At 55.9% G+C, this 25,031-nt stretch overlaps 2 protein-coding genes across 2 annotated transcripts in view; both read left to right on the top strand.

Annotated features, from left to right (window-relative positions):
• The window catches only part of LOC144942874 (uncharacterized), a 39,478-nt gene extending 27,979 nt beyond the window's left edge, over positions 1-11,499 (top strand). Inside the window, exons 3-6 of the mRNA XM_078869881.1 lie at positions 2,872-3,039; positions 3,959-4,490; positions 5,112-5,248; positions 8,204-11,499. Coding sequence (XP_078726007.1) covers positions 2,872-3,039; positions 3,959-4,490; positions 5,112-5,248; positions 8,204-9,529 — 2,163 coding nt within the window. The 3' untranslated portion in view covers positions 9,530-11,499. The remainder of the gene's footprint in view (positions 1-2,871; positions 3,040-3,958; positions 4,491-5,111; positions 5,249-8,203) is intronic.
• Positions 11,500-14,014: 2,515 nt separating this feature from the next.
• Positions 14,015-23,096, top strand: LOC144942798 (Y-box-binding protein 3-like). Its single transcript, XM_078869740.1, has 9 exons — positions 14,015-14,193; positions 15,524-15,587; positions 15,860-15,893; positions 17,565-17,654; positions 18,088-18,219; positions 19,006-19,122; positions 19,793-19,899; positions 20,947-21,335; positions 22,782-23,096. Exons 1-8 carry the CDS (start codon positions 14,130-14,132, stop codon positions 21,323-21,325), a joined length of 987 nt encoding a protein of 328 aa, XP_078725866.1. The 5' UTR covers positions 14,015-14,129; the 3' UTR covers positions 21,326-21,335; positions 22,782-23,096.
• Positions 23,097-25,031: the final 1,935 nt, after the last annotated feature.

Raw genomic sequence — 25,031 nt, 5'->3', positions numbered from 1 at the left:
CTGGTGCGCCGAGCGTGCCTCTCTCTCTCGCCACCTCTTATTATTATTCCTTCATTGTCATCGTCGTCATCTGCGTTTGCGACATCCATGAGGGGTAGGGTCAGTCTGCTGCGGCGCAAGCTTCAGCCGACACGGACAAAACGTGAGTCTCCGTCGCGGAATCGAACCGTCTTGCGTGAGCTGTCGGTGCGGTTTTAAATTGACCACAGATATAATCGTTCCATATGTTGGTATTCCTGCGCGTGCTAATGGCAGCAGCATCAGCAGCAAGACGTTTCAGGAGCTCGATGCCAACGTCTGCTGCTGCTGCTAGGAACCACGACGAGAGGGCTTCAGCAGGGAGAGTTCGTGTCGTGTCGCTGTTCTTCCTCCTCCGCAGACCGCAGTGGTTTAGTCTGTGGTCCACAGTTTGGGTCGCATGACCACATTCGCACGAGTGTGGCTTGTCTTTAATTCATCTCTATGGGTCTCTATGTATCTCTCTGCGTGTCTCTGTATCTCGATGGGTTTGTATGTATATCTCTATATGTCTCTATGTATATCTAATGTATCTCGTGAGTTTCTATGCATCTCTATGGGTCTCTACGTATCTCTGAGTCTCTATGTATCTCTATGAGTCTCTGCAACATTTTAAGGCTTGCCTTAAATGTCCCATTCGTGAAGGAGATATATCCCCACGCGGCGGTTGATGCGAACTCCGGCGAATTCGAGGAATGTCGACGCCAGGAGGTGCGATGATCGGGTCTCCGCTCAGCCGCTCATTGTGGACGCCCGCGTAGTCGCTCGCTGCCCGCCAAGTGCCCTCCTGGATGTGGGTGAGATTCTGGGGGCGGTAATCGCGGCGGCGAGTGGCATCGTCGAGGTCTCGGTCGATGGGTAGAAGAAGCACAAATCGCAGGAAATTACTCATTGACCGAGGATGGCCTTCACTCGATAGAATGAATCATTGTTCGGAGGTTCCTGCATCGTACGTAATTTTTTTTCACCCAATGTCAGTGAGAGCCAGCAGGGCAGGGCACACAAAGCGGTGGGTGGGCAGCGGCCACGCCCGGCCGCCTTTGTCTCCCCAGTGGCGATGTTTGCGCACCGCACCTCCCCAGTGGAGATGTTTACACGCCGCACCTCCCCAGTGGCGGTGCTTGATGTTTACACGAACACACTCGCAAACGCACGCGCATGCAAATCAGCGCTATATCGCACACACGCCACCGCGATTTATCGGTTGGCTCGGTGGACGCTTGGACTCGATCCCCAAACGCGGCAGTTCAAACATTGGGGGGGGGGCGGGGGGGGGGGGGGTTAATCTCTGCAATCCCCACCGCCTCGATTCGCCCGGCGGTGTACATTGACTTCACCGCGGTTAGGTTTATCGGCCGGTCACGTGTGGCGGTGGGGTCAAGTGTGGGTAGGTCCCACAACTTCAAAGACATTTGGCCGGCGCGGAAGAGTAGACCAAAAATACCCTGCGGAGGAGGAGGGGTCTCTCTCTCTCTCTCTCTCGAGCTCCCTTTGTCAGTCGTTTCTGGTGGGGGGTTGGTTCCACCATCAGTGGCGTGAAAGTGGGCAATTGCAGGGCCCGCGCCTCTACCTTCTCATCGATCTCCCACCATTGCGCAACGCCGAGTCTTCCTCATTTGTGAAACAAACGCAACCTCGCTCGGTTTCGGAACTGCGCTCGGGGACGGCTTTCGCGCTTGGCGGCTGTACAGGCGAACACGATATGGGTGTCGAGCGCTGCGTCGCGTCTGAATGGACGGCTCGGGCGTGGGCGTTCGTACCTTGGCCCTGTGCGCATTCCTCTGCAGAACTTGCCAGGTCAGCCCCAGCACAAACCCCCCCACCGCCCCCTGCCCCCCCTACCCCCCACGAACCCCACCCCCTCTCTCCCTCCAAGTACCACATCCCCAAAGATCCCCCGTGTATCCTTGACAGACTGTTGGGGGTAGTTCTGTTAGCGAGTGGCACCTATGAAGGCCAGCTCGGCACACGAGGGGGTGGGTGGTCAGCCTGTGTCTCCCTCGTGGCGATGTTTACACACCGCACCAAGTACTCATTTGAGGCTGAGTCGACCTAGGGGAGGCCCAGGACCGGTTCAGATATTCGTCACTGGTGTTGTGCCGTGAGTGGGAATCGAACTCGGGTCAGCCGGGTTCTTTGCGCAGCGTAGCGCTAACCGCTGCACCACCGCTCTCCCCTCCCTCCCACTGGCTACCACATGCCCCCAGCACCTCCACCACCATAAATGAACGCCATAGTTAAGCCCCCAAAGGTGACAAGACAATGTATTAAAAAATACCTAGAATGCGTGCGTGTGTGTGGCTGTGTGTGTGGCCAAGGCGTGGTGCTGGCCACCCACCCCCTCGTGTGTCGTGCAGGCCTTCAAAAGCGCTACTCGCGAACAGCACTTGCCCCACAGTCTGTTAAGGCTATGAGAGAGGGGGTGGGATCTTTCCCTTCGTGTGTGTACTTTTGAAAGCCACGTGCCAATCATTGCCGTTTTGCAACATCTAAATGAAGGCGCGGCCCTGCAATTGCTCACTCACGCCAGAGCTGGCTGGCGGGGGGTTTCCACTGAGATGAGCTCGAGAGAGAGAGAGAGCCCCTCCTAGTGGAGAGATAGGGTACTTTGGCCTCCTCTTCCATTCTGGCCAGTTGTGTTTGCTATTGGGGTGGCGGTGGGGTCTATACCCACACTTTCACCCCACCACGCACGTCCCGGTCTGCGCAAGCCGCTGGGTGGACGATGACGAAGGCAGCGCGGGGCGGGAGTTGAGGAATTCGCCCGGCGCCGCCAGCCCTTGGCAACGCCGTCGGCCGTGCGCCGCCGCGTGGACTCTGACCGCTTGGCTCCTCGGCCCCCTCCCGCCGCAGCTCACGCCGGCGGTGCTCGAGCAAGCGCGCCTCCGCCGCATCCCTGGCTTCCAGAAGCCGCGGACACTCAGCCGCATCCAGGCGAGCCGCGAGAAGCAGGAGCTGGAGCGGAAAAACGGCGCCGAGGAGGACGCCGCCACCGCCGCCGCCGCCAAGCTCAACGGAAAGGTGACACTTCACGTGGCCTCAAGGTGCACATGGCCTGGCACAAGCGTCGTGGTGACGTCACCGCCACTTAGTGGCGAATGGCGGTTGTTGTTGTTGTGGTGTGTGTGTGTGACGATTATCATGGGGAGCGGTAGTGTAGTCGTTAGCGCGCTGCGCTACGAACCCGGCGACCCGAGTTCGAATACCCGCTCACGGCCACCAACACCGGTGACGATTATTTGAACTTGTCCCGGAAACTGTTTTACCGAGTTCGATCCGCGCGAGTCCAGGAGCCCATGGATTGTGTTTTTTTTTACGAAATCTTGTGCTCGGTTGTATCCCGATTGTGCTGTCGACGTTATGCCAAGAGCCGACCCATCGATTCGGAATGCTCGCACAGCGCTGGCACTCTTCGATATCCGCTTACGGCCAGTGGAAGTGGATATCACAGAGCTGCGTCTGACATCCCTTGGCGAACCTCCGGTCCACACGCCGCACGCAGCAGAAGGCGGAGTGTTCTCACCCGCTCTGCATATGAGAGTAGTGTTCATTGTGTGACTGTTAAACCGATATTTATTTCTCAAAGCTGGAATTTAATAGAAAATTAGGGCAAAACCAAAAAAAGAATGTGCTTTCTGTGCAGTCATCGGTGACCGGGCTGAGACGACCATCAATTCGCTGCTGTACTTGAGGACGTGATTCTAATCACAGGCAACTTCAGTTCGTGAATTCGGTTGCTGGATGAAGCTCCCGGCGTGCGGAGCAAAACGTCGCGCCCAACGAAAACGCGGAAGCACCCAAAAACGCATCTGGAGTGAGCGGCGTGTACACGGCCCAGCGGCCCGACCCCCTCCCCCCGCGGGCACACGCGTGCGGTGCCACCGCTAACGTGGCCGTCTCGGCCCCCCCCCCCCCTCCGTGCCCGCGTGCTGCCCAGCAGCCCTCCGCTGGCAAGCGGGCGTCCCTCTCCCAGCAGTGGATGGAGGTGACGCAGGGAGAGTCGGCGGACGGGGTGCCGGTGACCGTTCACGGGGCGCCTCGCGCAGGCCCCGGCTCGACGGCAAAGCCCGCCGCCTCCGCTTCTAAGCTCTCCACCTTCCACGCCGCCGCCACCATCACGCCCTTCGCCAAAATCCCGGCCCCTCCGAGCCACCCTCCGCCGGCCACCCCTCCCGACGCCCGTGTGCCGACGACGGCCGACGAGCGTCCGGACGTCCCGGGCGGCGATCGCGCCGACGGCAGGGAGGCCTTCGCCCCGGGCTCCGCGACCGTCGCGGATTTCGACTCCGACATCCCGCCGCCCCCCGGCGTGCCGGCGCCCCCCCCGCCGCCGCCGCCGCCGCCGCCGCTGCCGCCACTGATGACGGAAAACGGCGTCCGCTCGGCGTGGCCGCGGCCCGGCAGCAGCCTGAGCAGCGGCAGCATGGAGGAGACGTGCGGCTCGTCGTCACGCCGCTCCTCCTCCTCTTCGTGTAAGGCCCCCCCACCCCACACCACCCACCCCCCAACCCCGGCCCCCTCCCCGCCGTTGCGCACCGGCGGTCATGGAAAGACGTGTCAATGATTTGGCAAAATGTTCTACCGACTTTATTGTTTATTTATCACGAGCGATGTGGCCCTGGCTCACGGAAGCGGATATCACAGAGCTACCTCTGAGATCCCTTCTTCTTCAAGTGACCTCTAGTCCACCGCGCACACAGCGGAGGGCAATTCTCTGCCACCTGCTCTGCAGTGTGAGTGTGAGATTCGTCACGTGACAGCCAAACTGATAGAGGGCTGACATTATCGCCACAATTAAGTGCGGAACCAAATTTCACGCGATTTTTGTCGTTGAGACCATCAACTCGCAGTTGAAATCTGGCTCAGCACTCTGACCTCTGGGCAACCGTCCCACCCAGCGCGATCCATTCACAGATACCCCGACTAATATCTCTTGAACCGCGTCACAGCCACAACGGAGCTGTGGCGTGAACGCCGCCACGCGTTCACGCGAGGGCTGTGTCGCACTCGAGTTCCCATGAATCGTTCCCTCCTCTTATTTGTGCCCCCCCCCCCTTGTCCTGCGCCCCCCCCCCCCCCGCCCCCCCGCGCAGCCAGCATGCCCGTGTTCAACATGCAGTCGCCGGGGCCCAACGACGCGCTGCTGCAGGAGCTCAAGGCGGGCCGTGTGCTGCGCCCCACCTCCAAGAGCAAGGCCGTCACCACCGTGTTCTCCGGACGGGGACAGACGGTGAGGCCCCGGGTTGTTTACGGCTCGGGGGGGGGGGGGGTGGTGGGCTGTGAGCGGTCGCGGCGGTGGCCGGTTGCACGTGCGCACTTTTCCACTGGCACGTCGGAGCCGAGCCAGTGCAGGGCCCCGACGGTGAGGGGTTTGTATTCACTTGTGAAAAAAATCGCCGGCTTCTTTGCCGTGCCCAGCCCAGCCAGAACCACAACCCATAGCATGCCGGCCTCGCGAGAAGATGTCCCAATGTCCCATTGCCGAAAATAAATAGTCGAATCTTATCTCATATTATAGGTTCAAGAGAGCAGCGACTTATTTCGAGACACTTTAGAACAATTATAAAATTGATATTGAACCCACGACTCTCCCGTAAACCAGGCGAGGGAGTTAACATCGGCCTTCATTTATAGGTGCTCGCTAGTAGCACTTGCCCCAGCAGTCTGTTGGTCAATGTGGGGGATCTTAGCGCGTGTGCGTTGGGGGGGGAGCGGAGTGTTAGCGGTTCGCGTGCCGCGCTACAAACCCAGCGACCCGAGTTTTATTCGCTCTCACGGCCACCAACACCGGCAACGATTATATGAACCGGTCCTGGGCCTCTCCTAGGTCGACACAGCCTTAAATGACTATTTGGTACGGTGTGTAAAGATCGGCACTAGGGAGACAAAGGCGGCCGGGCGTGGTGCTGGCCACCCACCCGTTCATGTGCTGTGCCAGCCTTCGTAGGTGCTCGCTAACAGCACTTGCTCCTCCAGTCTGTTAAGGCTACACGAGATCTTTGTCTTTGTAAAAGTAGCGTGGTGGTTACCGCACTGCGCTACGAACCCCGTGACCCGAGTTCGATTCCGGGTCGACTCGGCCTTAAATCAATACCCGGGTTGGTGTGTCAACATCGGCACCGTCTTAATAGGTGAGCTCGCTATCAGCATTAGCCCCAACAGTCTGCAAGGCTCTCCGAGGGTATCTGTGTGGCGTGTATCGGTGACCGCTGCAACCGCATCCTTGTTTGCTGTTCCTGTTTAAATGGGTGCTTGGTAGCAGCACCTGTCCTCGGGTGACCTGGAATACATATCGTCTCCTTGTGTCCGTGGTGTGATGGCGAGTGGCGCCATTGGACGTTCAAATCCAGTTGGTCACAGAGGTTCGATCCCATCTCCCGTTGTGGCATCTGAACCCGTGGTGGAGAAAGTGTGCCGCCGCTGGTTAGCCAATGGGCAGGTCGCGTGCTGCGCGGGTACCCTCACCCCTTCAAGGACGTCTGACCGGTTTGGATGGGTTTGCCACCTGCCCGGGTTTGACTTGGCCACGTGCTGGTTTGACCCGGACAGTCTGCGGAATTGGGCATCCGTGTCCAGGCGGGGGTGGGGCTTGATACATGAAGCGTGGGGACTCCGGCCCCTTCGGAGGCGTCTGGCCTGCGTGGAAGAGTAGGCCTGGGGAGGACACCTCGAGTGGAGCCCCTTTCCGCCGGCGGTGGCGTAAGCGGGAAATTGCAGGGCTTCACCTTTACCCGTCACCTGTGTCTTTGTCTCGGCGTGCGTTGATTCGGTCCTCAAATGAGTACCTGGTGCGATGTGTAAACGTGGTGGCCCGGGTGTGGTGTTGGCCACCCATCGCCTCGTGTGCCGTACCGGCCTTCAGCGGTGCTACTTGCTAACAGCACTTGCCCCAACAGTGTGTGAAGGCTACACGGGGGTGGGGGGGATGGGGGGGTTTTGTCTTTGTTGTGTGCGCAAGGTGGGTACGGCAATGGGCTGCTGGGACGAGATGGCCGCTCCTGAAAGCAGGAAACGTGAATGCTACTCACGGGCTCGTGACGTCGGGTGGTGGCGCAGGGCTAACACCCGTGGTGCCTCGCGGCAGGAAGGAGGGCCTGGGTTCGATTTCGGACCCAGGGTGCCTTCCTGTGCTGGATTTTGTATATTCTCCCCCTGTTTCGTCGAGAGTGAGTGAGTGGGTGAGTTTGTATGTTCTCCCCCGAGTTATATAGAGTGTGAGTGAGTGGGTGAGTGAGTGGGTGAGTGAGTGGGTGAGTGAGTGGGTGAGTGAGTGGGTGAGTGAGTGAGTGGGTGAGTGAGTGGGTGATTGGGTGAGTGAGTGGGTGAGTGAGTGGGTGAGTGAGTGGGTGAGTGAGTGGGTGGGTGAGTGGGTGAGTGAGTGGGTGAGTGAGTGGGTGAGTGAGTGGGTGAGTGAGTGGGTGAGTGAGTGGGTGAGTGAGTGGGTGAGTGAGTGGGTGAGTGTGCGGAGTCCTGTATGCTCTCCCCCTGTTCTCCACGGGTTTCCACCAGGTTCTCCGCTTTCCTCCCATAGCTGAAAATAAACACACACACAATTTGACCGGTATTGACTATAACGTCCCAATGCTACACTCAGCTGCAGCAGCAGTAGCGGCAAGATCGCACCCCCTGCTGTGGCGTCTTACGAGAGTCCTCCAATAGAAAATAAAGTCCTGAGACTCGGTGAAGCGTTCCTGGAGAAACAAGCGTGATCATGATTCTTACAGCAATGCCGGCAGACCTCGCCAAACACGGGGGGGGGGGGGGGCGGGTTGCGTTCCTACAAAATGCCGCGTTGGACAAAACCGTGTTCGACAAATGATCGGCCTCGTGGGTCCGAAACTATCACCCCCCCCCCTCTCCCCTCTTTGTTTAACGAGCGGACGGCTAGATGCCTTCGACGATGTGAAAACTTGCGTTGTGACGTTGTGTGTGTTGAGTACGAGTGACATTTTTGTGCAAAAAACTACCCGCGAAAAATGTACGCGCGCAACAACATTCGTGGTAAATAAATCATTCTCGCGGTCAATTCATCCGCACCTTCGGACGGATGCAAACCGCGTCGAGCCAAAACGAGCGTTTGATAAAACGGCATTGGGTAAGCTTTTCCCGTGTATCGAATGAAGCGAGTCGACGATGCGATATCTCATTCCTCCGCCCTGCCCCTCCCGCACGTGTCTTTCAACAGAGCCTGAACGACAACGCGCACAAGACGGAAACGCATGACGCGCCGCAGAGGGTGGACGGTGCCGGGGCGCAGGCCGGCGGCGTCACCACCAACACCAACGCGGTCAATGGCACGGGCAAAGCCACACCCTGTGATGGCCACGTGGCCAATGGCGGCACAGCCGGCACCAAACCGACAGCCAATGGTGTGCCGAGATCCTACAGCTCCAGTTACGGCCCTGCCAGTCCCACCGCGGCCGGTGGGCTCGGCACCGGTTCTACTGCCGGTAAATCCTCGACCGCAAGTTTCTTCGGTGGAGCCACTGCCAATTCAGCTGCCGGTAAATCCGTCACGAGATTTTCCTTCGGGGGACCCACCGTGAATTCCTATGCTGGTAAATCTGCGACCGCAAGTTCCTTCGGTGGAGCCACTGCCAATTCTGCATCCGATAAATCTGGGATGAGAAATTCCTTCGGCGGGTCCACCGAAAATTCCGCTGCCGGTAAATCTGTGACCGCAAATTCCTTCGGTGGAGCCACTACAAATTCTGCATCCGGTAAATCTGCGACAAGAAATTCCTTCGGCGGATCCACCGCAAATTCTGCTGCCGGTAAATCTGCAACCGCAAGTTCCTTCAATGGACCCACCGCAAATTCCGCTACCGGTAAATCTACGACCGCAACTTCCTTCGGTGGAGCCACCAGCATTTCCACTGCCAGTAAATTCACCATCAGTTCTGCCGGTACAGCAACCACCACCAGGGCAGGACCCAACTCCGGAGGTGACGTCACGGATGGTGGCGGCGGCGGTAGCAGGGACGCCTCCGGACTCAGGATGAATTTGAATCCCGCAGGAGGAGGGGGATGGGTGGTCACGCCTGGCGGGGGTGGCAGAGGAGCTACCACCATCACTGGAGCGGCGGGTGGGAGTAACGTCGCTAGCGGGCGGGTGCTCGGCACCAATGCGGCTGGGCCCGCTGGCGGGGGGGCCAGCTTCAAAATCCGGAGCGCCAACGGAATAGAATTCGGAGGCAAGGGGGGAGCACCGACGGGTGGTGGCGGTGGTGCTGTTGGCGCTGGGATGAACGGCCAGATCAGGCCGGTGGTGACACTACCAGGTGAAGGCAAGGGAGCAGCACCAATCGGTGGCGGTGGTGGTGGTGACGCTCGCAGTGGAAAAGCCTTGGGTGCCGGCGCCCGTGGCAGCGTTAAATCTGCCGAGATGAATGGCCAGGTCCGGTCGGCGGTAGTGGCGCCCCCGCAGATGCCCAGCGCGACGGGGAACACTTTGCCCACCTGGAAGCTGGAGATGATCCAGCGCAAGAAATCCAAGAAGGTGGAGAAATGAGAAGGACGTGTCCCGTGGTGGTGAGGTTGGACGATAAATGTGTTTTTGTTCCGGCCAGAGTGATTGTTTAACTGAGATTTAAAATAAGCAGCCGGGTGAGTGGGATGGTCCTCCGTCACCAAATGGCTGCACACACAAAAAAAACACAACAAAAAAATTTGAAAAAAACTATACATTTATTTCTGCACTTAATTTGGATAAATTCCAAAGGATTAAATTATCCGTTTGACTCTCGTGCGATGAAACTCGCTCGCGCGTGGCAGATATATTGTGTGAGTTGACCAGAGGTCGCCGGAAACCACGTCCAACGGTAGCTCTGTGAGATCTGCTTCAGCGGGGCGTTCCCCCATCACCGATCGTCGCACTGCTCCACAAGAGATCCGAATTCTCTGCATCGTGACGCGACGCCGTTGGTGCAATCGGCATCAACATCAGATGGAAGAAAAAAACATTTTAACAACAAAAAGGCACGGCATTGATTGCACGCGGTGGAAATGTAAATTAGTATATGCACGAAGGCAGTTTAATATAATTGAAGCTCGTGAGAATATTTTCTGGAGGGTGGTGGGGTGGGGTGGGGGGGGACTCGAGGATGGACTCAAGCTGCACTGCAATGACACCCACTCACTTCCCGTGATGTCCCGACTCGCTCGATCGCTCGCTCGCTCGCTCGCTCGGACGATGACGCCACGGACCTCTCCAGATCTCGTTCCGCTGCTTGGAGAGGATTCAGCAGGGGATGAGATGGATGGACGTTGGGATGGGGGTGGGATGGATGGATGGACGTTGGGATGGGATGGATGGAAGATGGAATTTGAGATGGGATGGATGGACGTTGGAATGGGATGGATGGAAGTTGTAATGGAGTGGCTGGATGGACGTTGAGGTGGGCGACGGTGGTTTGGTTCAACGCAGCAAAGGCTCTGCCCCATTGGACTTGATGGGAAAGTCTGGTGCGTGTTTCTTGTCGTACGGCTATAACTTTACCAATAAATCAGGTATCGTGATGATGAATGTCTTTAATAATTATTATTGTGATGACGATAGTCGAGGAATTATGATGGCGGCCACCGGGCAGGAGATGGAGTGATGAAATGAGTTGCTGTGGAGGTGCCGGGGTGGATTATTTAATCGCAGGATCGCGAAGGGATTTTGGCGACGGTGGCGGCCGGCGGCTTTAGGGCAGGGAGCTCCATCCAGCAGTGGATTTATCGTGGCTGATGATGGTTAAAATAACTGAGTGTATTTTGTTGTTATGTCATCCATGTGAATCGTCAACACTCATTTGTAATACTGCAATCGTAACAAGCGTGTCTTGCTCTACAAATTGTGCCATTTGTATTTTACACAAACACACACGCACGCACGAAGACAAAGACCCCCCCAAACCCGTATCCTTTAAAAGGCTGTTGGGGCCAGGCCCTGTTCGCGTGCACCAATGAAGGTCGGCATGGCATAAAAGTTGGGGTGGGTGGCCAAAACCCTACCCCGGCTGACTTTGTCTCCCCCACATCAGGTACTCATTTTAAGGCTGAGCTGACCTAGGAGCAGGCTCGGGGACCGATTCAAATATTCACTGGCACTGTTATTGGTCCTGAGCGGCAATCCAACTCGGCACGCCGGGTTCGTAGCAAAGCGCAGCGTGCTAACCGCTGCACCGACGCTCCCTCCACACGCATCAAAGACACACACACAAAGACACACACACAAATGATAAATTACACACATATAACCTTGAAAGTGTCTAAATAAAACGTACTCTTGTGCGACGTCTGAATGATCCGCGTGTCGTCGCGACTCTGCGAGGCTGCGCGCGCAACTCCATTCGCCCCGTGGTGGATGTCGCGAACTCGTCCCGCGGTATCTAAGAACTATTCCGTCTGTTTCGACCGCTGGAGATCGCCTCCAATCGCCGTGCTGCAATGTCAGGTCGTCTGACGAGAAAGGGGCAATAAACGTCGACTTTTCGTGGCAACGGGAGGAGTCGTGGCCGAGGTTCTTGTTTGCGTTGCCGCGGATTTGTTTTTATTTCAACGGCGGTCTTGGGATTCTGTCTCGCTCCCCAAATTTGTCGCGACCCTAAATCTCCTTCCCGAAGCGTGAGCAGCGTGGAAGCGAGACAAAGGTCGTGCAGAGAAGAAGGCAACCTGATTCTGTTACCTGCCAAAACCCCCTTTTACAGACCGACTCGGACTTTATCGGTCACCCCGTGTGCCATTACATCTCAAAGTTCATCCTAAGTCCGAACACAAGCGAGAAACACAAACAAATGGACAATCACCACTCGTACACTCACCACTACTCACCACTAGTACACTCACCAGCACTACACTCACCACTAGTACACTCACCAGCACTACACTCACCACTAGTACACTCACCACTAGTACACTCACCACTAATACACTCACCACTACTACACTCACCACTACTACACTCACCACTAGTACACTCACCACTAGTACACTCACCACTACGTACCTGTCAACCCCTTCTCAGTGCCTATCCTATTACAGACCGACTCAGACCTTATCGGTCATCCCGTGCCCTTATAAATCTCAACGTTCATCCTTAAGTCCCATCACAAGGGAGAAACACAAAGACAAAAACATGTGCCCGGATTGAAACGGCTGTGTGCCGCATGGACATGCAAACTTAATGTCCCTGTGCAAGAATACGGGGTAAACCGTATGGGTCGAACGGTTTGTGATGCAGGGAGTGATGAGAAGGAAACTAACTATTTTGACATACGTGTTGGATGAACAACGGGAAAATTTAAAGTGTGTTGTTCGGAAAAATGCAAGGAACAGGAAATATAGGAAGACCTAACAGAGCATGGCTTGATGACGACAAGGGAGGTTGGTGCCAAAAAATATGCGGCCACGACTTGAGACTCTTGGCACGAGACGGAGGAGGAAAGTGAAAATGAATGAGGAAATTGGCAGTGGACACCTACTGGCGATGTGCCCATGGATCGTGGTGACGACGATGACGATGATGAAATCATTTCCCAAACTTTTCGCACAGAATTTAATCGGCGGGCCCGTGGGTGGGCGACCCACGTGGCTTGTCTATTGTGATCCCGCACGCTGGAAGGCAGCAGACCAGGGTTGGTGGATCACGCACACGCACACATACATGTGAAATTCCCTTCCCCGTGGGAGGGCGTACCATGGCTCGCCAGAAGACGACGCCTGTCCCGTCTGTGCGGGATCGAGCGTTTCTCCCTCACACCACTGTGGGTTTGCTCCCAAGTTGCTCCGGTTTTCTCTGGCATGAGATGGCTCATTCATCGGCCGAGACCATCTCGCTATGGAGAGGACCCGCAGAGCTTGGCGGCCGTCCATAAATGACGTCACGCGATTTTGGACGATATTTGACCCCCCCCCCCTTCGTCACACGGCGTCACAAAAAGTCAGACCCCCCCCCCTCAAATATGACGTCACAAAGCTCAACCCATGCTTCAAATCCCTTTAAACTATTGTCATTTTCTTGGTTCTTTCGGTAAAGTCACGTAGAAGGGAAATAATAAAAGAATGAAAATAAAACATAATAAAATACAATTCTCACGACGTTTCAGAAACTATTGTCATTGTTGTGCGTATTTAATGTGGCGCTGCAATTTGATGTTGTAGGAGAAAACATTTATTAAAAAGTCTATTTAATTAAGTAGAACGTGTTGTCTATATTTATTTAAAGTTGCGCATGTGACGTCACATTTCTCAAATTCCCTCCCCCTCGTCACACATCGTCATAAATGTCTGACCCCCCCCCTAAGTTGCGTGCCGTCATTTATGGACGGTTCATTGGGCAATCAATTAAGCGAGTGCGTAGTGGGTAGGGTCTGTTTGGCGATTTGCAGTAAATTAATAAAGCCACTTTATTTAAAGGCCATCAGCCTGTGAGCCTTCTGGAGCAATAAAGTATTGGACGAGAGGCCCCGCGTTTGTTGATTGATGGTTAATTTATTGTTGATTGATTGTTTATTGGTTGTTGATTGATCTGCCAATTGTGAACGATTTCCCGTTCTCCGACGTTGCCGCGTGACGTCACCACGCACTTCGGTACGTCGTGACGTTTCAACGCTGCACGTGCGTCATGACGTCGTCGCCGCTCTCCTCACGCCGTGACGTCACCACGCTATCTTCGGGGGCGTGACGTCTCCACCCCTCCCCGCACCGTCGTGACGTCACCACGCTATCCGCGCGCCGTGACTCCAGTCCGTTGCTCTCCGTACGTCGCGACGTCACCACGCTCTCTGCAACCGCGGTGACGTCACCACGCTATCCGCGCGTCGTGACTCCAGTCCGTTGCTCTCCGTACGTCGCGACGTCACCACGCTCTCCGCAACGCGGTGACGTCATCACGTCATCCGCGCGGCGTTACCCTCCTCCTACCCCCACCCCACCGTCGCTCGTGACGACGTCACCACGCTCCCCGCACCCGTGAGGTGACGTCACCACGCTCCCCGCACCCGTGAGGTGACGTCAGGACGCACGAGGGGACAAGAGGCGGAGGCGAGCCGCCATTTCACGCAGGAACGAGGCCGCACCGCTCCACCGCCACCACCACCTCCGCCGCCACCACCACCACCACCATCATGAGCGAGGCCGCGGCGCAGCCAGAAAAGCCCCGGCCGGCGGTCGCCGAGAAGAAGATAATCGGTAATGGGCGCCGAGGCAAATGTTGGGGTGGAGAGAGGGGTGTGGATTTACCGCCGCCGCGGTGAGAGGTGCCTTCTGACCGGCGTCTCCGCAGCGGGCTGCCCGGCAAGGCTGGGGCACGTGTCACCCGGGGCAGAGCCAGGGCGCACGAGGAGTTGAGAACTACGGGAACTACGAGAGGATGAGGGGGGGGGGGAGAGAATTGCTGAATTGAGAAGCGTGGCTTAAGGGGATGAGAAGCTGGGTGTTGTGTGGAAGCCGACACGAGAGGGGTGACCCCCCCTGGGTTAGCGGAGCTTGGCGCGAGACGCGTGGAGCAGTCGGCTCCTGCCACGTGGTGGCTGTCCGGGGCCTCCACAAGACCCGCGGCCTTCGCTCGATATCCCTTGTCCAGCGCGGGTTTTTGTTGCTTTGCACCTCTGGGGTTTTCGTGCGTTCCTCCCTCATCCTCCCCCAGTGTTCCCCCTTCTTAGCGGCGTCTCTTTGTTCCAATTTTGTATTAATCGCGCCGCGATTTCTCTTAAAGGACGCGTCCCGGATCTCGCGCGCGTCGTGCGCTCGTCTCGTGTGCGGCTCGCCCAGGGCCCTTCACGTGGGGGGGAGGGCCCCCCTTCATTCTTAATTTTTGTACCGGGCAAGCATTTGATCTTGTGTCCGCTGGCTGGCTTGTTTTGTGAGCTCGTGTGGAATTAATTTATCCGAGGCCCGTCCTCCTTCCACGCGTTCAGGATGTTAATTGTAGCTGTCTTAGTCCTTGATTTATATTCATTTGTCGTGGGCCTTCGCGCGTAAAGGGGCCACATGAACATATATTTAATGTAACGCCTGACAATTCGTTGGGGTGGGACGCGCATTGAGATATGTCCTGCTTGAGGTTTCGGATTTAATCCATGCACGTGTTCCCGGGCCTCGCTTCGTCTGCCGGGTCCCTTTAAGTTGGGGTTGGCCTTAATGCGTGCAGGGCCTTGAATGCATCTATGTAACCCTGGTCTTCGTGTGTATTCGTGTGGCGTTAATTAGTGTCTTCACGTGTGCAGGATGTTTAAAAAAATCCATCTCCCCTCCCTCGGCCTTTGACGTGTGTGGGGCTTTCGAATATCCCCCCTGGCCCCTTCATTCCTCTCTCTTTGAGGCCTTGCACGTGTTGCCTGGCCTTGCACGTGTGCCACGTGTTGTGTGCGTGTCTGCTGTGTGTCAATGGACATACCTCTCTTTGATTTCCTTGGCGAAACATTTAATACATTTAAATCCAAATGATGTTTGTCCCGGGTCACACATGAAGTGTCGCGCGGTGCGTGCGTGTGCGTCTCCCCCCCCCCCCTTTCCGTAGCCACCAAAGTGCTCGGCACGGTCAAGTGGTTCAACGTCAGAAACGGATACGGCTTCATCAACCGGTGAGACGGGGAGGGGTCATTCGGTCATGTGGGGTCATTGGGTCAAACCCATGAGATGGGGGGGGTAGTGGTGGGCTCTGTAAGGGCGTGACGTGTGGCCGTTCGGCCCTTTGTGGGTTCTTTGGGGCCGGTTGTTCCACGTGACCACGTGGGCCCTGAGGCTGGTGGTCCCGTGACGGGTGGCTGTGGTTGTTCGCGTGTTTGCGAGTGGCTGGACTCCCGTGTTGTTGTCGTCGTCTTTGCTGAGGGATTCTTCTTGCTTTGTGCCGCAGGAACGACACCAAGGAAGATGTCTTTGTCCACCAGGTGAGGCGGGTGACGAGCGAGAGTGGTTTAGCCGTGCACGCCACAAGATCACGGGGGTGGCTGGGAGAGATGCGGGCCGTGGGGAGATGGTGGATTGTGAGGAAGAGATTAGGGATTGGAAGGGAAATTAGGGCTTGAGAGTTGAGGATCAGGAGAGATGGGTCTTAAAGGGGAGATGGGGACACGGGCGCAGTGGAGCCAGGGGGGGTGGCATTGGAGGAATGGGAGGTGGGGGCTGGAGGGATGGGGAGAGAAATGTGAGTCAGAGTTTGGAGATATGTGGTGTAGGCAGAGATGCGAGCGAGAAAGGGAGAGATGAGTAAGTGGGGGGTGGCGGGCAGGTGGTGGCGAGGGGAGGGGGGAAACGAGGGGAGGGGAGATGGGGTAATCGAAGACCGAGTCGGGGAGAGGTGGAGAAGCGGGAGAGATGGGAGTCAGGTGGTCAGTGGTGGGGGGGGACAGGGCTGTCGGGGACAGGGGTAGAATTTGGACAACTCGTGTTCCATGCACACGTGTGGTCCCCCGCGTCGTTGTGCCGCAGCAGTAGACGGAGCCTGACCCTGGTGGAGAGGGCACAGCACGTGAGCTGCCCACATGGGACTCTCGTTGTGCGCTGCGATAGAATGGTTAACGATTGAACGCAATTGATAACATGCACGCATTTAATCCTGTGCGTAGGAATTAAATTGTGATGCTTTAAATATTAATGGATATCAGCCCTTTGTCAGCTGCCTAAAGACCTCTATGCCCATGCAAACTTTTTGGCAATACTTGACCTCGCCGGTCGGCACGGTACTGATATCCCTCGCCACTGATGGTAGCCGTGGCTGGGAATCGAACTCGTGTCACCGTTGCTTATCGCGCAGTGTGAACCCCTGCTTCACTGCTCCACACCCTATCTAGTTACTACTTTCTGTTTTTGCGTATTGAGCATACACATGATATGCTCCCCCAAGGTAGACAAAAGACTAACCCGAATAGGAGCTCAATAATTATTCTGGAATCGCTGTGGGCTGTACACGTGACGATGATTCTGCACCACGCGCAAGATGAATAAATTCGTTGTGGAATTTTGTGCGGACGGTTGATTTGCTCGAGAAATGACGACTCGCAAGGTGTGCCGCTCGCACACGGCAGGAAGGAAGCAGTCCCCCGTCATGTCATGCATGCAAGTCATGCGTCTTGAACTTTCCCACCATACGCAGCCAACCAGTTGGCTGCGTACGGCGGTGTGACCCCCACCGCTTTGCGTGTTCATTACGCAAAGGCAGGCCTAGAAAAAGGTGATTGGAAGTGGTGAGCCAGGCTGTGAACGACTGGAATGGATGTTGAGATGATGGCTCGGGAACAGGAATGAGTGGAGGAAGAGGAGCATTTACGACCAACTAAATCAATCTTTAGGGGGGTGGGCAGTTGATGAATAACGCCAAGCAGAGGCGTGCGGCTTGCACGCATCAGCGAGGAAGGCGGCACTCGAGTCGTGTTACACGGTCAACGCCGAAAGCCTCGTCCAGACCACCAGCTCGACAGGGACAGGATCGAGTGGAGAAAGGAAGCAGTAAAGTGGAGACACCCCCCCCCCCCCCATCAGTGGGGAAAATGCCTGAAGTAAGAATGTTTGGAGTTCTCGCGTCCCTCATTGACAGACTGATGCGTGTGTGTTGTGCTTAGACTGCCATCAAGAAGAACAACCCAAGGAAATACCTTCGGAGCGTGGGGGACGGAGAGGTGGTGGAGTTTGACGTTGTGGAGGGAGAGAAGGTGAGGCCCGCCGCTTGCACGCTGGAACCTGGCGCCCGACCTGGGGTCAATCGTCAATTGCGACAGCACCGATAGCTGACGCGTTCATTTGCATTTTGATTGTCGGCCTCTTTGTATGACCCATGTGATTACAGTTGTAATGTGCCCCAGGGTCTCTCTCGTGCCGACATCCGCACACGCTAACATTGGTGTAGTTCTACATGCCCACAGTAATCTGATGGTGCAGTGGTCGAATCGGACTCAAATTAGTACTTTGTGCCAGTGTAAAATGTCAGCACTGGGGGAGACAAAGGTGGCCGGTTGTGGTGCTGGCCACCCCAACCCCGTCATGTGCCGCGCAGCCATTCATAGCTGCTATTTGCTAACAGCACTTAAAGGCTGTACGGGGCATCTTTGTATTTTGTGTCAATCCCACGTGTGCGTGCGTGCGCAGGGTGCCGAGGCGGCCAATGTGACCGGGCCGGGTGGAACGGCGGTGCAGGGCAGCCGCTACGCGGCCGATCGCCGGCGCTTCCGCGGGGGTTACTACGCCGGGCCTCGCCGGGGCCGGGGAGGGGCTCGCAATGTGAGCAAGGCCCCCACACACACTCGCCTCCAGCAGCAGCAGCAGCCCGCCCACAGCCCCCTCCACCACCTCGCAGCAGCCCACAGCTCCACCATCAGCCCGCCGCCCACAGTTCCACCAGCACGCTCCCATAACCACCAGCACACTCGCATAACCACCAGCACGCTCCCATAACCACCAGCACACTCGCATAACAACCAGCACGCTCCCATAACCACCAGCACCCTCCCATAACCACCAGCACACTCGCATAACAACCAGCACGCTCCCATAACCACCAGCACACTCACATAACCACCAGCACCCTCCCATAACCATCAGCACACTCACATAACCACCAGCACGCTCCCATAACCACCAGCACACTCGCATAACCACCAGCACCCTCGCATAACCACCAGCGGACGATTGCTGTGCTAGCAGGCCACCCACAGCTCCACCAGCAACCATCAGAAACAACAGCGGCACACAGTTCCACCAGCAGACCACAATGTTGCTTTCGTGTCACGGTGTTGTTGTAGCTGTTGACACCTGATGTTGTAGTGGTGTTTGGGTGTTAAAACTACTGTTGTGGTGGCTTGTAATGGTGTTGTTGTGGTGACGTAATGGTGTTGTGCGAGTTGTGGCCTGCGGTGTTGTTTTGTCGGTGCTTAACGCATCTGTGCTGATGGTGTTGCCGCCTTCCATGACGGACTGCGTTGCTGCCCCATATCGGTTGCCGTCTCGTGGTCGTGGTCGTGACTGTTTGCCGTGTGCGGTGCTGGGCGTGTGTGCCGCACGGCTCAGGGCGGCGAGGGCGGTGATGGTGCTGAAGAGGCGTTGGAGGAGGAGGACGACCAGGCCGGGTACCAGACGCAGACGCGGCGTCCCGCCTACCGCGGCCGTCGCTACCCGCCCTACTACGTAAGCGTCACCCACCACCCCGGCCTCGCACAGCCCTCGCTCGCCCCGTCTATATTAGCCCAGTGTCTAGAGGTGGAGCCACTCTTTGCCCAGCCTCGCTGTTCATCCAGCCCAGTCTTGCACAAACAGCTCCACTGTCTCACAGGGGGGGATAACTCCACTGCCATCCCTGTCTTTACATGACCATTCTCGCAGAGGTGGTGCGACTACGAGCCCTGGCCTTGCACAGCGCCGCTATTGTCCATGTCAAGTGCTGGACATCTGTGAAAGCGCTTTATAGCTCATCGGATACCTCCAGTATAAATAAAAATGATTCTCAACTCGCTTCGGTCTCACGCACGCATTTCCCAACCCTGTCCAGCCCAATCTCCATAGCGCAGTCTCACTCGCCACGGTCTCCCAAACGGAGACATCGCCGCCACGCACAGCCCAATCCAGCCCCGTCTCTCATTCCCCGTGCAGCTCGGGTTTTTCTGCACGTGTGGTTCTTGTGGTTGTCATCTCTTGTGGTGGATGGAGATGTTAGTGGTTTGCTGTAGTACAATTACTTGTCGTGTTGCATGTGGTTACAGTATTGTTTTCTGTAAATGTGGCGAACGTTTGTCGGTGGTTGCTGTTGACTGGTTGCAATGTTCACGCGTGCCTTGTGTTGTACCCCACCTCCCCACAGGGTGGCGAGGCTGGCGAGGGCGAGGAAGGCGCCGGTGACGCCGGAGTGGACGGCACGGCCCCACCACGCCGTCCAGGCGGCCGCGGTTTCACTCGCCCCTACCGCAGGTACTGGGGAGTGCGTGGGAGTTGAGTGAGCGGGGGGGGGGGGGGGATCAGCAGTGGACATTAAGATTGTCTCCCGGTTACACAACGGGGTTTGGTCTCCCAAAACGATGGCACGCTCTCACTCCTCCGGTGATTACGTGTCGCGTTTGGCATCGTCGTTGGTCATAAATTTAGCCGGGCGGTGGTGGCGGCGGCGACGCACGCCTGTAACCCAGCACTGGAGCTATCAAGGATCGGTGGATCTCGCAAATGTCAACTCTCCTACTACCCTGGTTTGCCTGGGAGAAGCCAGTATAGAAAAAAAAATCTGGACTTCAGCTGATGGAATAGTGTTTCCCCTTCACCATGCGTGGGGCTTTCTCCGCGTGCCCTTGGTGTTCCCCCTTTCGGAAAGAAGGGCCGGAAACCACAGGCAAGCTTGAATGCAGAAAGAACCCGTGACGACGACATCAGTTGGCCATGCTCTGTAGGCCTATTTTTGGGATGTTTGGTCATCTTCATTTAACGGTTGTTTTGATGGGACCTTTGTGTTGACAACAGAGATGGGACCGTGTTTGGCATTAAGGTTTACTGATCAAGAGATATTTTAAGGTAAAGCCCCATTGAGCTAAGGAAGCTCCGTTAATCACTGGCTGTGGTGATGAGACTTAATCTGGTCGTGTCTGGGTGGTGGCTGGCGATGGGGACGTGATTAACGGTTCTCCAGTGCGATGTCGCATGTGTTGTACGGAGTCGTCGTTAGTGTCCGAGTTGACGGTGCCCTGCTGTGACGGGACAGTCGCGTTAGCGCGTGCGGACGGTCTGCCGCTGGCACATACAAGTTCAAGTTCGTGTATTAGGTGTAGCCCTGTGAGCCATTCGGCTCTTGAATCGAGTGCAACCGCAACAAACAAAAACATGAACAAAAAACAGCTTAAAGTGACTGTGACCGAGTGCAAACAGAAAATCCAATTAAAGACAGCAAAATATTGCAGACAAAACACTGTACACGGTCCGCTGCCGGCATCGCCCTGCGACCCTACTGACGTCACCCTGTGACCCCCACAGTAGGCGTGGGCCCGTGCGGCCCCGCGCCGGCCCCCCCGGCGAGGGTGGTGCCGAGGACAAGGAGAACGAGGCCGGAGAGGAGAGGCCGTTCCGCGCCCAGCAGCAGCAGAACTTCCGCCGGCCGTACTACAGCCGGGGTCGGGGCCGGGGGTCGCGGCGCGGAGGAGCTGCCGCCGCCGGAGAGGGCGGCAAGGCCGCGGGCGGCAACGGAGGGGAGGCGAGCGGCGCCGCGGCCACCACCACCAGCGGCACCGCGGCCTCCGCCACGACCGCCACGTCCACGGGGGGAGAGGCCACCGCCGCCGCCGCAGCGCCACCAACCCCAGCGGCGGTGGCGGCGGCGCCGTCCGAGCCGCCTGCTGCTGCTGCTGCTGAATGACTCCATCAAGGTGTGCGGAAGTGGGTGGAGGGCCCCCCATTTTGGAGCCCTTCCCGGGTCCAATCCCCCCCCCCCCCCGTGGCGAAAACGCAATGAGCTTTAAATTAAAATACTCGCCCGCCCCTGCACGTTTTGCAGTTTTATGAACGGCATCGTTTCCAACACGGGAGATTTTCGCAGCCGAACTTAGGGTGCGGAATAGACTTTTGTTGGGCCTCGTCGTCCTGATCATCTTGCCAATTATTTTTGTTGTGAAACCCCCTCCACCACCCAACACGAACCAGGCATTTTGTATCATGCCAGTTCTGATTCGGCTCGCCGGTAAGTCCAGGTTCTCGCCATCGGCTCGATTGTAGAGCGGCGTGTTTGTTTGCACAATCTACGCTGGCTTGCGGGCAGCATCGTGCGTGTGCTCAATTGTAACTGGAATGAGATGAGCCAGCCCCCCCCCCCCCTTTGTGGGTAAACGCATGCGAGAGGTTGCTGCCAGAAGCGCTGACCTTATCACCCCCCCCCCCGCACTTACGCTGCTGCGAGGCAATTTCTCTGCATTAACACAGCAGCGCACTCGGGGGTGACTCGCATACGAGATTACAAATGACGCCACCTGTATCGGGTCAATTCTGTCCGTCTGGTTGTGAGCAGAGCTACTCTATAATCTCATCTCATCGAGGCATTTCTGAGTGTGGAATCATCAGCGTCTTCCACAGCATGGTTCCCAATTAACTTGGTGACTTTTGAATTATTTCTCCAAGGCTGCGTTTAGTTGATGGAACTTAACTCTCTTGCCGTTTGGTGATGCTGTTATTTGACACTGTGATAACTATGTAGTGGGGAGCGGTGGCACAACGGTTAGCGCGCTGTGCTTCAAACCCGGCCACCCATGTTCAATTTCCATTTCGTGACCAATTAGTCTCCAATTAGCACGGTTGGCTACGGGCGGCACAGACGTTCTGCACATACAATAATAGTGCCAGCGGCTATCTGAGCCGGTCCTGGGCCTTCCCCTTGGTCAACTCGCCCTCAAATGCGTACCCTGGTGCGGTGTGTAAAACATCAGCACTGGGAAGACGAAGGCCGCAGGGCGGTGGTTCTGACCACACCAGACCCCTTGTGCGCCGTACCACGTTCCCCTATAACTGCACTTGCCCCACCAGTCTGTCAAGGTCTTCTTGGTTCTTTCAGTAAAGTCACGTAGAATGGAAATAATAAAATAATAAAAATAAAACATAAAATCATTTTCACCTGAGGATGGCTGCTTGCGTTGTGGCCGAAACGTCGTGAGAATTATTTTATTATTTTTTATTTTTGTTATTTTATTATTTCCATTCTACGTGACTTTACCGAAAGAACCAAGAAGATGAATCCCTGCAGTCACGAAAGCTTTAAATCGAAAGTCTGTCAAGGCTCTAACGTGGGGAAACCTTTGTCTTTTGTGGTGTGTGTGTGTGAACAGGAAGCGGAGGGGCCAATGGCCTCGTCCCAGCAGGAACGGACGGGCAGGCAGAGACCCAATCCTTGCCGGCACTGTTGACCTCACCATCGCCAGCGTTCTCTCATTGGCCTTCTCTCTCCGCGTCTCATTTTTAAATCAGCTCCTAACACCAAGACTGAAATCTTTATACCTGTCACCGTTTGTAATAACTTTGCGTACCACCAGAAGTACCTCCTTTGGATTTTAGTAGAGTTCAAAACAACTCTTTTTTTTACCCTTTGTGGAAACTGTCAACACGTGCACAAGGCAAAATAAAGGTTGAGTAACGTGCGTTTACACCTGCCTGCGAGTCTCCTGTGAATGCGAAATTCTTACCCTCCGTGGGTGGCTGTATGCTGCTGAGAGTACTCATTACGTTGGCTTGAGTAAGTGAGGGCTGGGGGGGGATAATTTGTTTATTTTTTATTGGAACCGACTGTTGATAAAGTCATGGAATTGATGGTCTTAAGTCTTCCACCTTGGTTTCCGGACTCGTGGAGACCTGGGAAATGGGCCTTCCATCCTGCTCTCCCAGCCCAACTCCTCCAGTTCCCCATCACCCCCCCCAAACCCTCATCCATTACCACGGTGAGATGTTAACGCCCTTGTGTGGTATACAGGAGGTTGTGGGTTTGATCCCATCGAGTTGGCATGTTCTCCCTGTGTGTGGTGGAGATTTTTCTCTGGGTCCTCCGGTTTTTTCTTCCACATGTAACATCAACGTGAAGTGTTTTAGAGTATTTGGCTGCTATACATTCCCACATGGTAAGCTATTATTTGTGGCCCAGGTCTCCTCTGAAAAAGAGCTATGTAGCTCAGTCGGCCTTGCCCGGTAAAATAAAAAATAATTTAGTTTTAAGATGAATGATGTTTAGGAAAAAAAAATTGCCACCAATGCAAAAATCAGGTGGACACGTGTCTGGGGTGAAGCTGGCACCGCTGATATCCAGCATCGAGGGGCCCTTTTAGGTGCTTGTGGTTCGGTCCTGAGCTTTTGGTTTTTGTCTACTGCTATCACTGCGTCTGCTTCCACAACAGCAGACGATACTTCCAGGAATTCATGGCTGTCGTGACGGAGGTGAGGCTGATATCCTCGATTTCAATATTAAGTTTTTGGCTGCTTAGGAGTGAGCACATGGCCACTCGGTGCCTGTCGGCCAGTAACTGCACCAAAGACCCCAGCTCTCAATGACAAGATATCGATTTCCAACTCAGCAGTGGGATGTGGTCTGGCTGAAACTGGGAGTTAATATATGGCCGAGTATTTGTGCTTGAAGCTTAAAGTTTTGGGACGAGTTTCCCTGCTCCCGTGGGATGTTTCTAGATCTGGGTGGAGTGGGGGTGACCTCTCACCTGACCCTGCGTGGGGTGGGGGCCAAGGGGGTGGGGTGAGGGTCCAGGCCGTGTCACGTGGGCCCCTCCCGCTCCTGTCGGCACCGTGACAGCTGCGTGCTAAGTTTGGCCATGGCCCCATGAGGCCTCCTATTTCTGCCCCCGCGCCTCCACCACGCACCCATCCCTCCTGTAACCACAACGTTGCTCAGAAACGCATGGAAAGCTCTCTGTTTGGGGACCGGTGGCAAGTACAAAGCCCGTTTGAGGGTTGATTCGGGGGCCCATCGTACTTATCCCTGGGTCTATGAAAATGAGTGCCACAAGTGTGGGGGGCGGAGGGGTGAGTCAAATAGTGGTCGTATGAATAGACCGCACCGTGTCATAGATCATGTGCAATTTGCATCATGGTAAAATAAACGTTTCAAGTTTTATATTCTTGGTTCTTTCGGTAAAGTCACGTAAGAGGGAAATAATAAAAATAAAACATTTTATTATTTCCCTTCTCCGTGACTTTACGAAAGAACCAAGAATATGAATCCCTGCAGTCACGAAAGCTTTAAATCGAAATTTATAGTTTTAGTTTAGATGAACACCACCGCATCGATGCACCTTTGAGCAGGAAGTCCCTTTGCCTTCAGAATCTTAAGGGATCTGATGAGCTAATAAGCTTGTTTTTGTCACATGTCCAGTCGACGAGAGTCGTGCACGTGCTCGGGTGTCTGGTGTGGATCCGAGAGAGCGAGAGAGCGGCCCCCTTTCGTGGAAGTTCACCCCTCCACCGAAGCTGCGATTTCAGTGTCAGCGCAGGCGATGAGATGACGGCGGCAGCTGCTGTGGGATGATGGGTAATGTCCAAGGGGCCCGTCCCAGTCACCAGCAGCCCTTCACTCCCGGGGC

The sequence above is a fragment of the Lampetra fluviatilis genome, chromosome 28, assembly GCF_964198595.1.
Source record: "Lampetra fluviatilis chromosome 28, kcLamFluv1.1, whole genome shotgun sequence".
In the NCBI taxonomy this organism is placed as follows: Eukaryota; Metazoa; Chordata; class Hyperoartia; order Petromyzontiformes; family Petromyzontidae; genus Lampetra; species Lampetra fluviatilis.
Note: the sequence above shows the minus strand (reverse complement) of the source record. Positions and strands in the feature narration are given on the sequence as shown.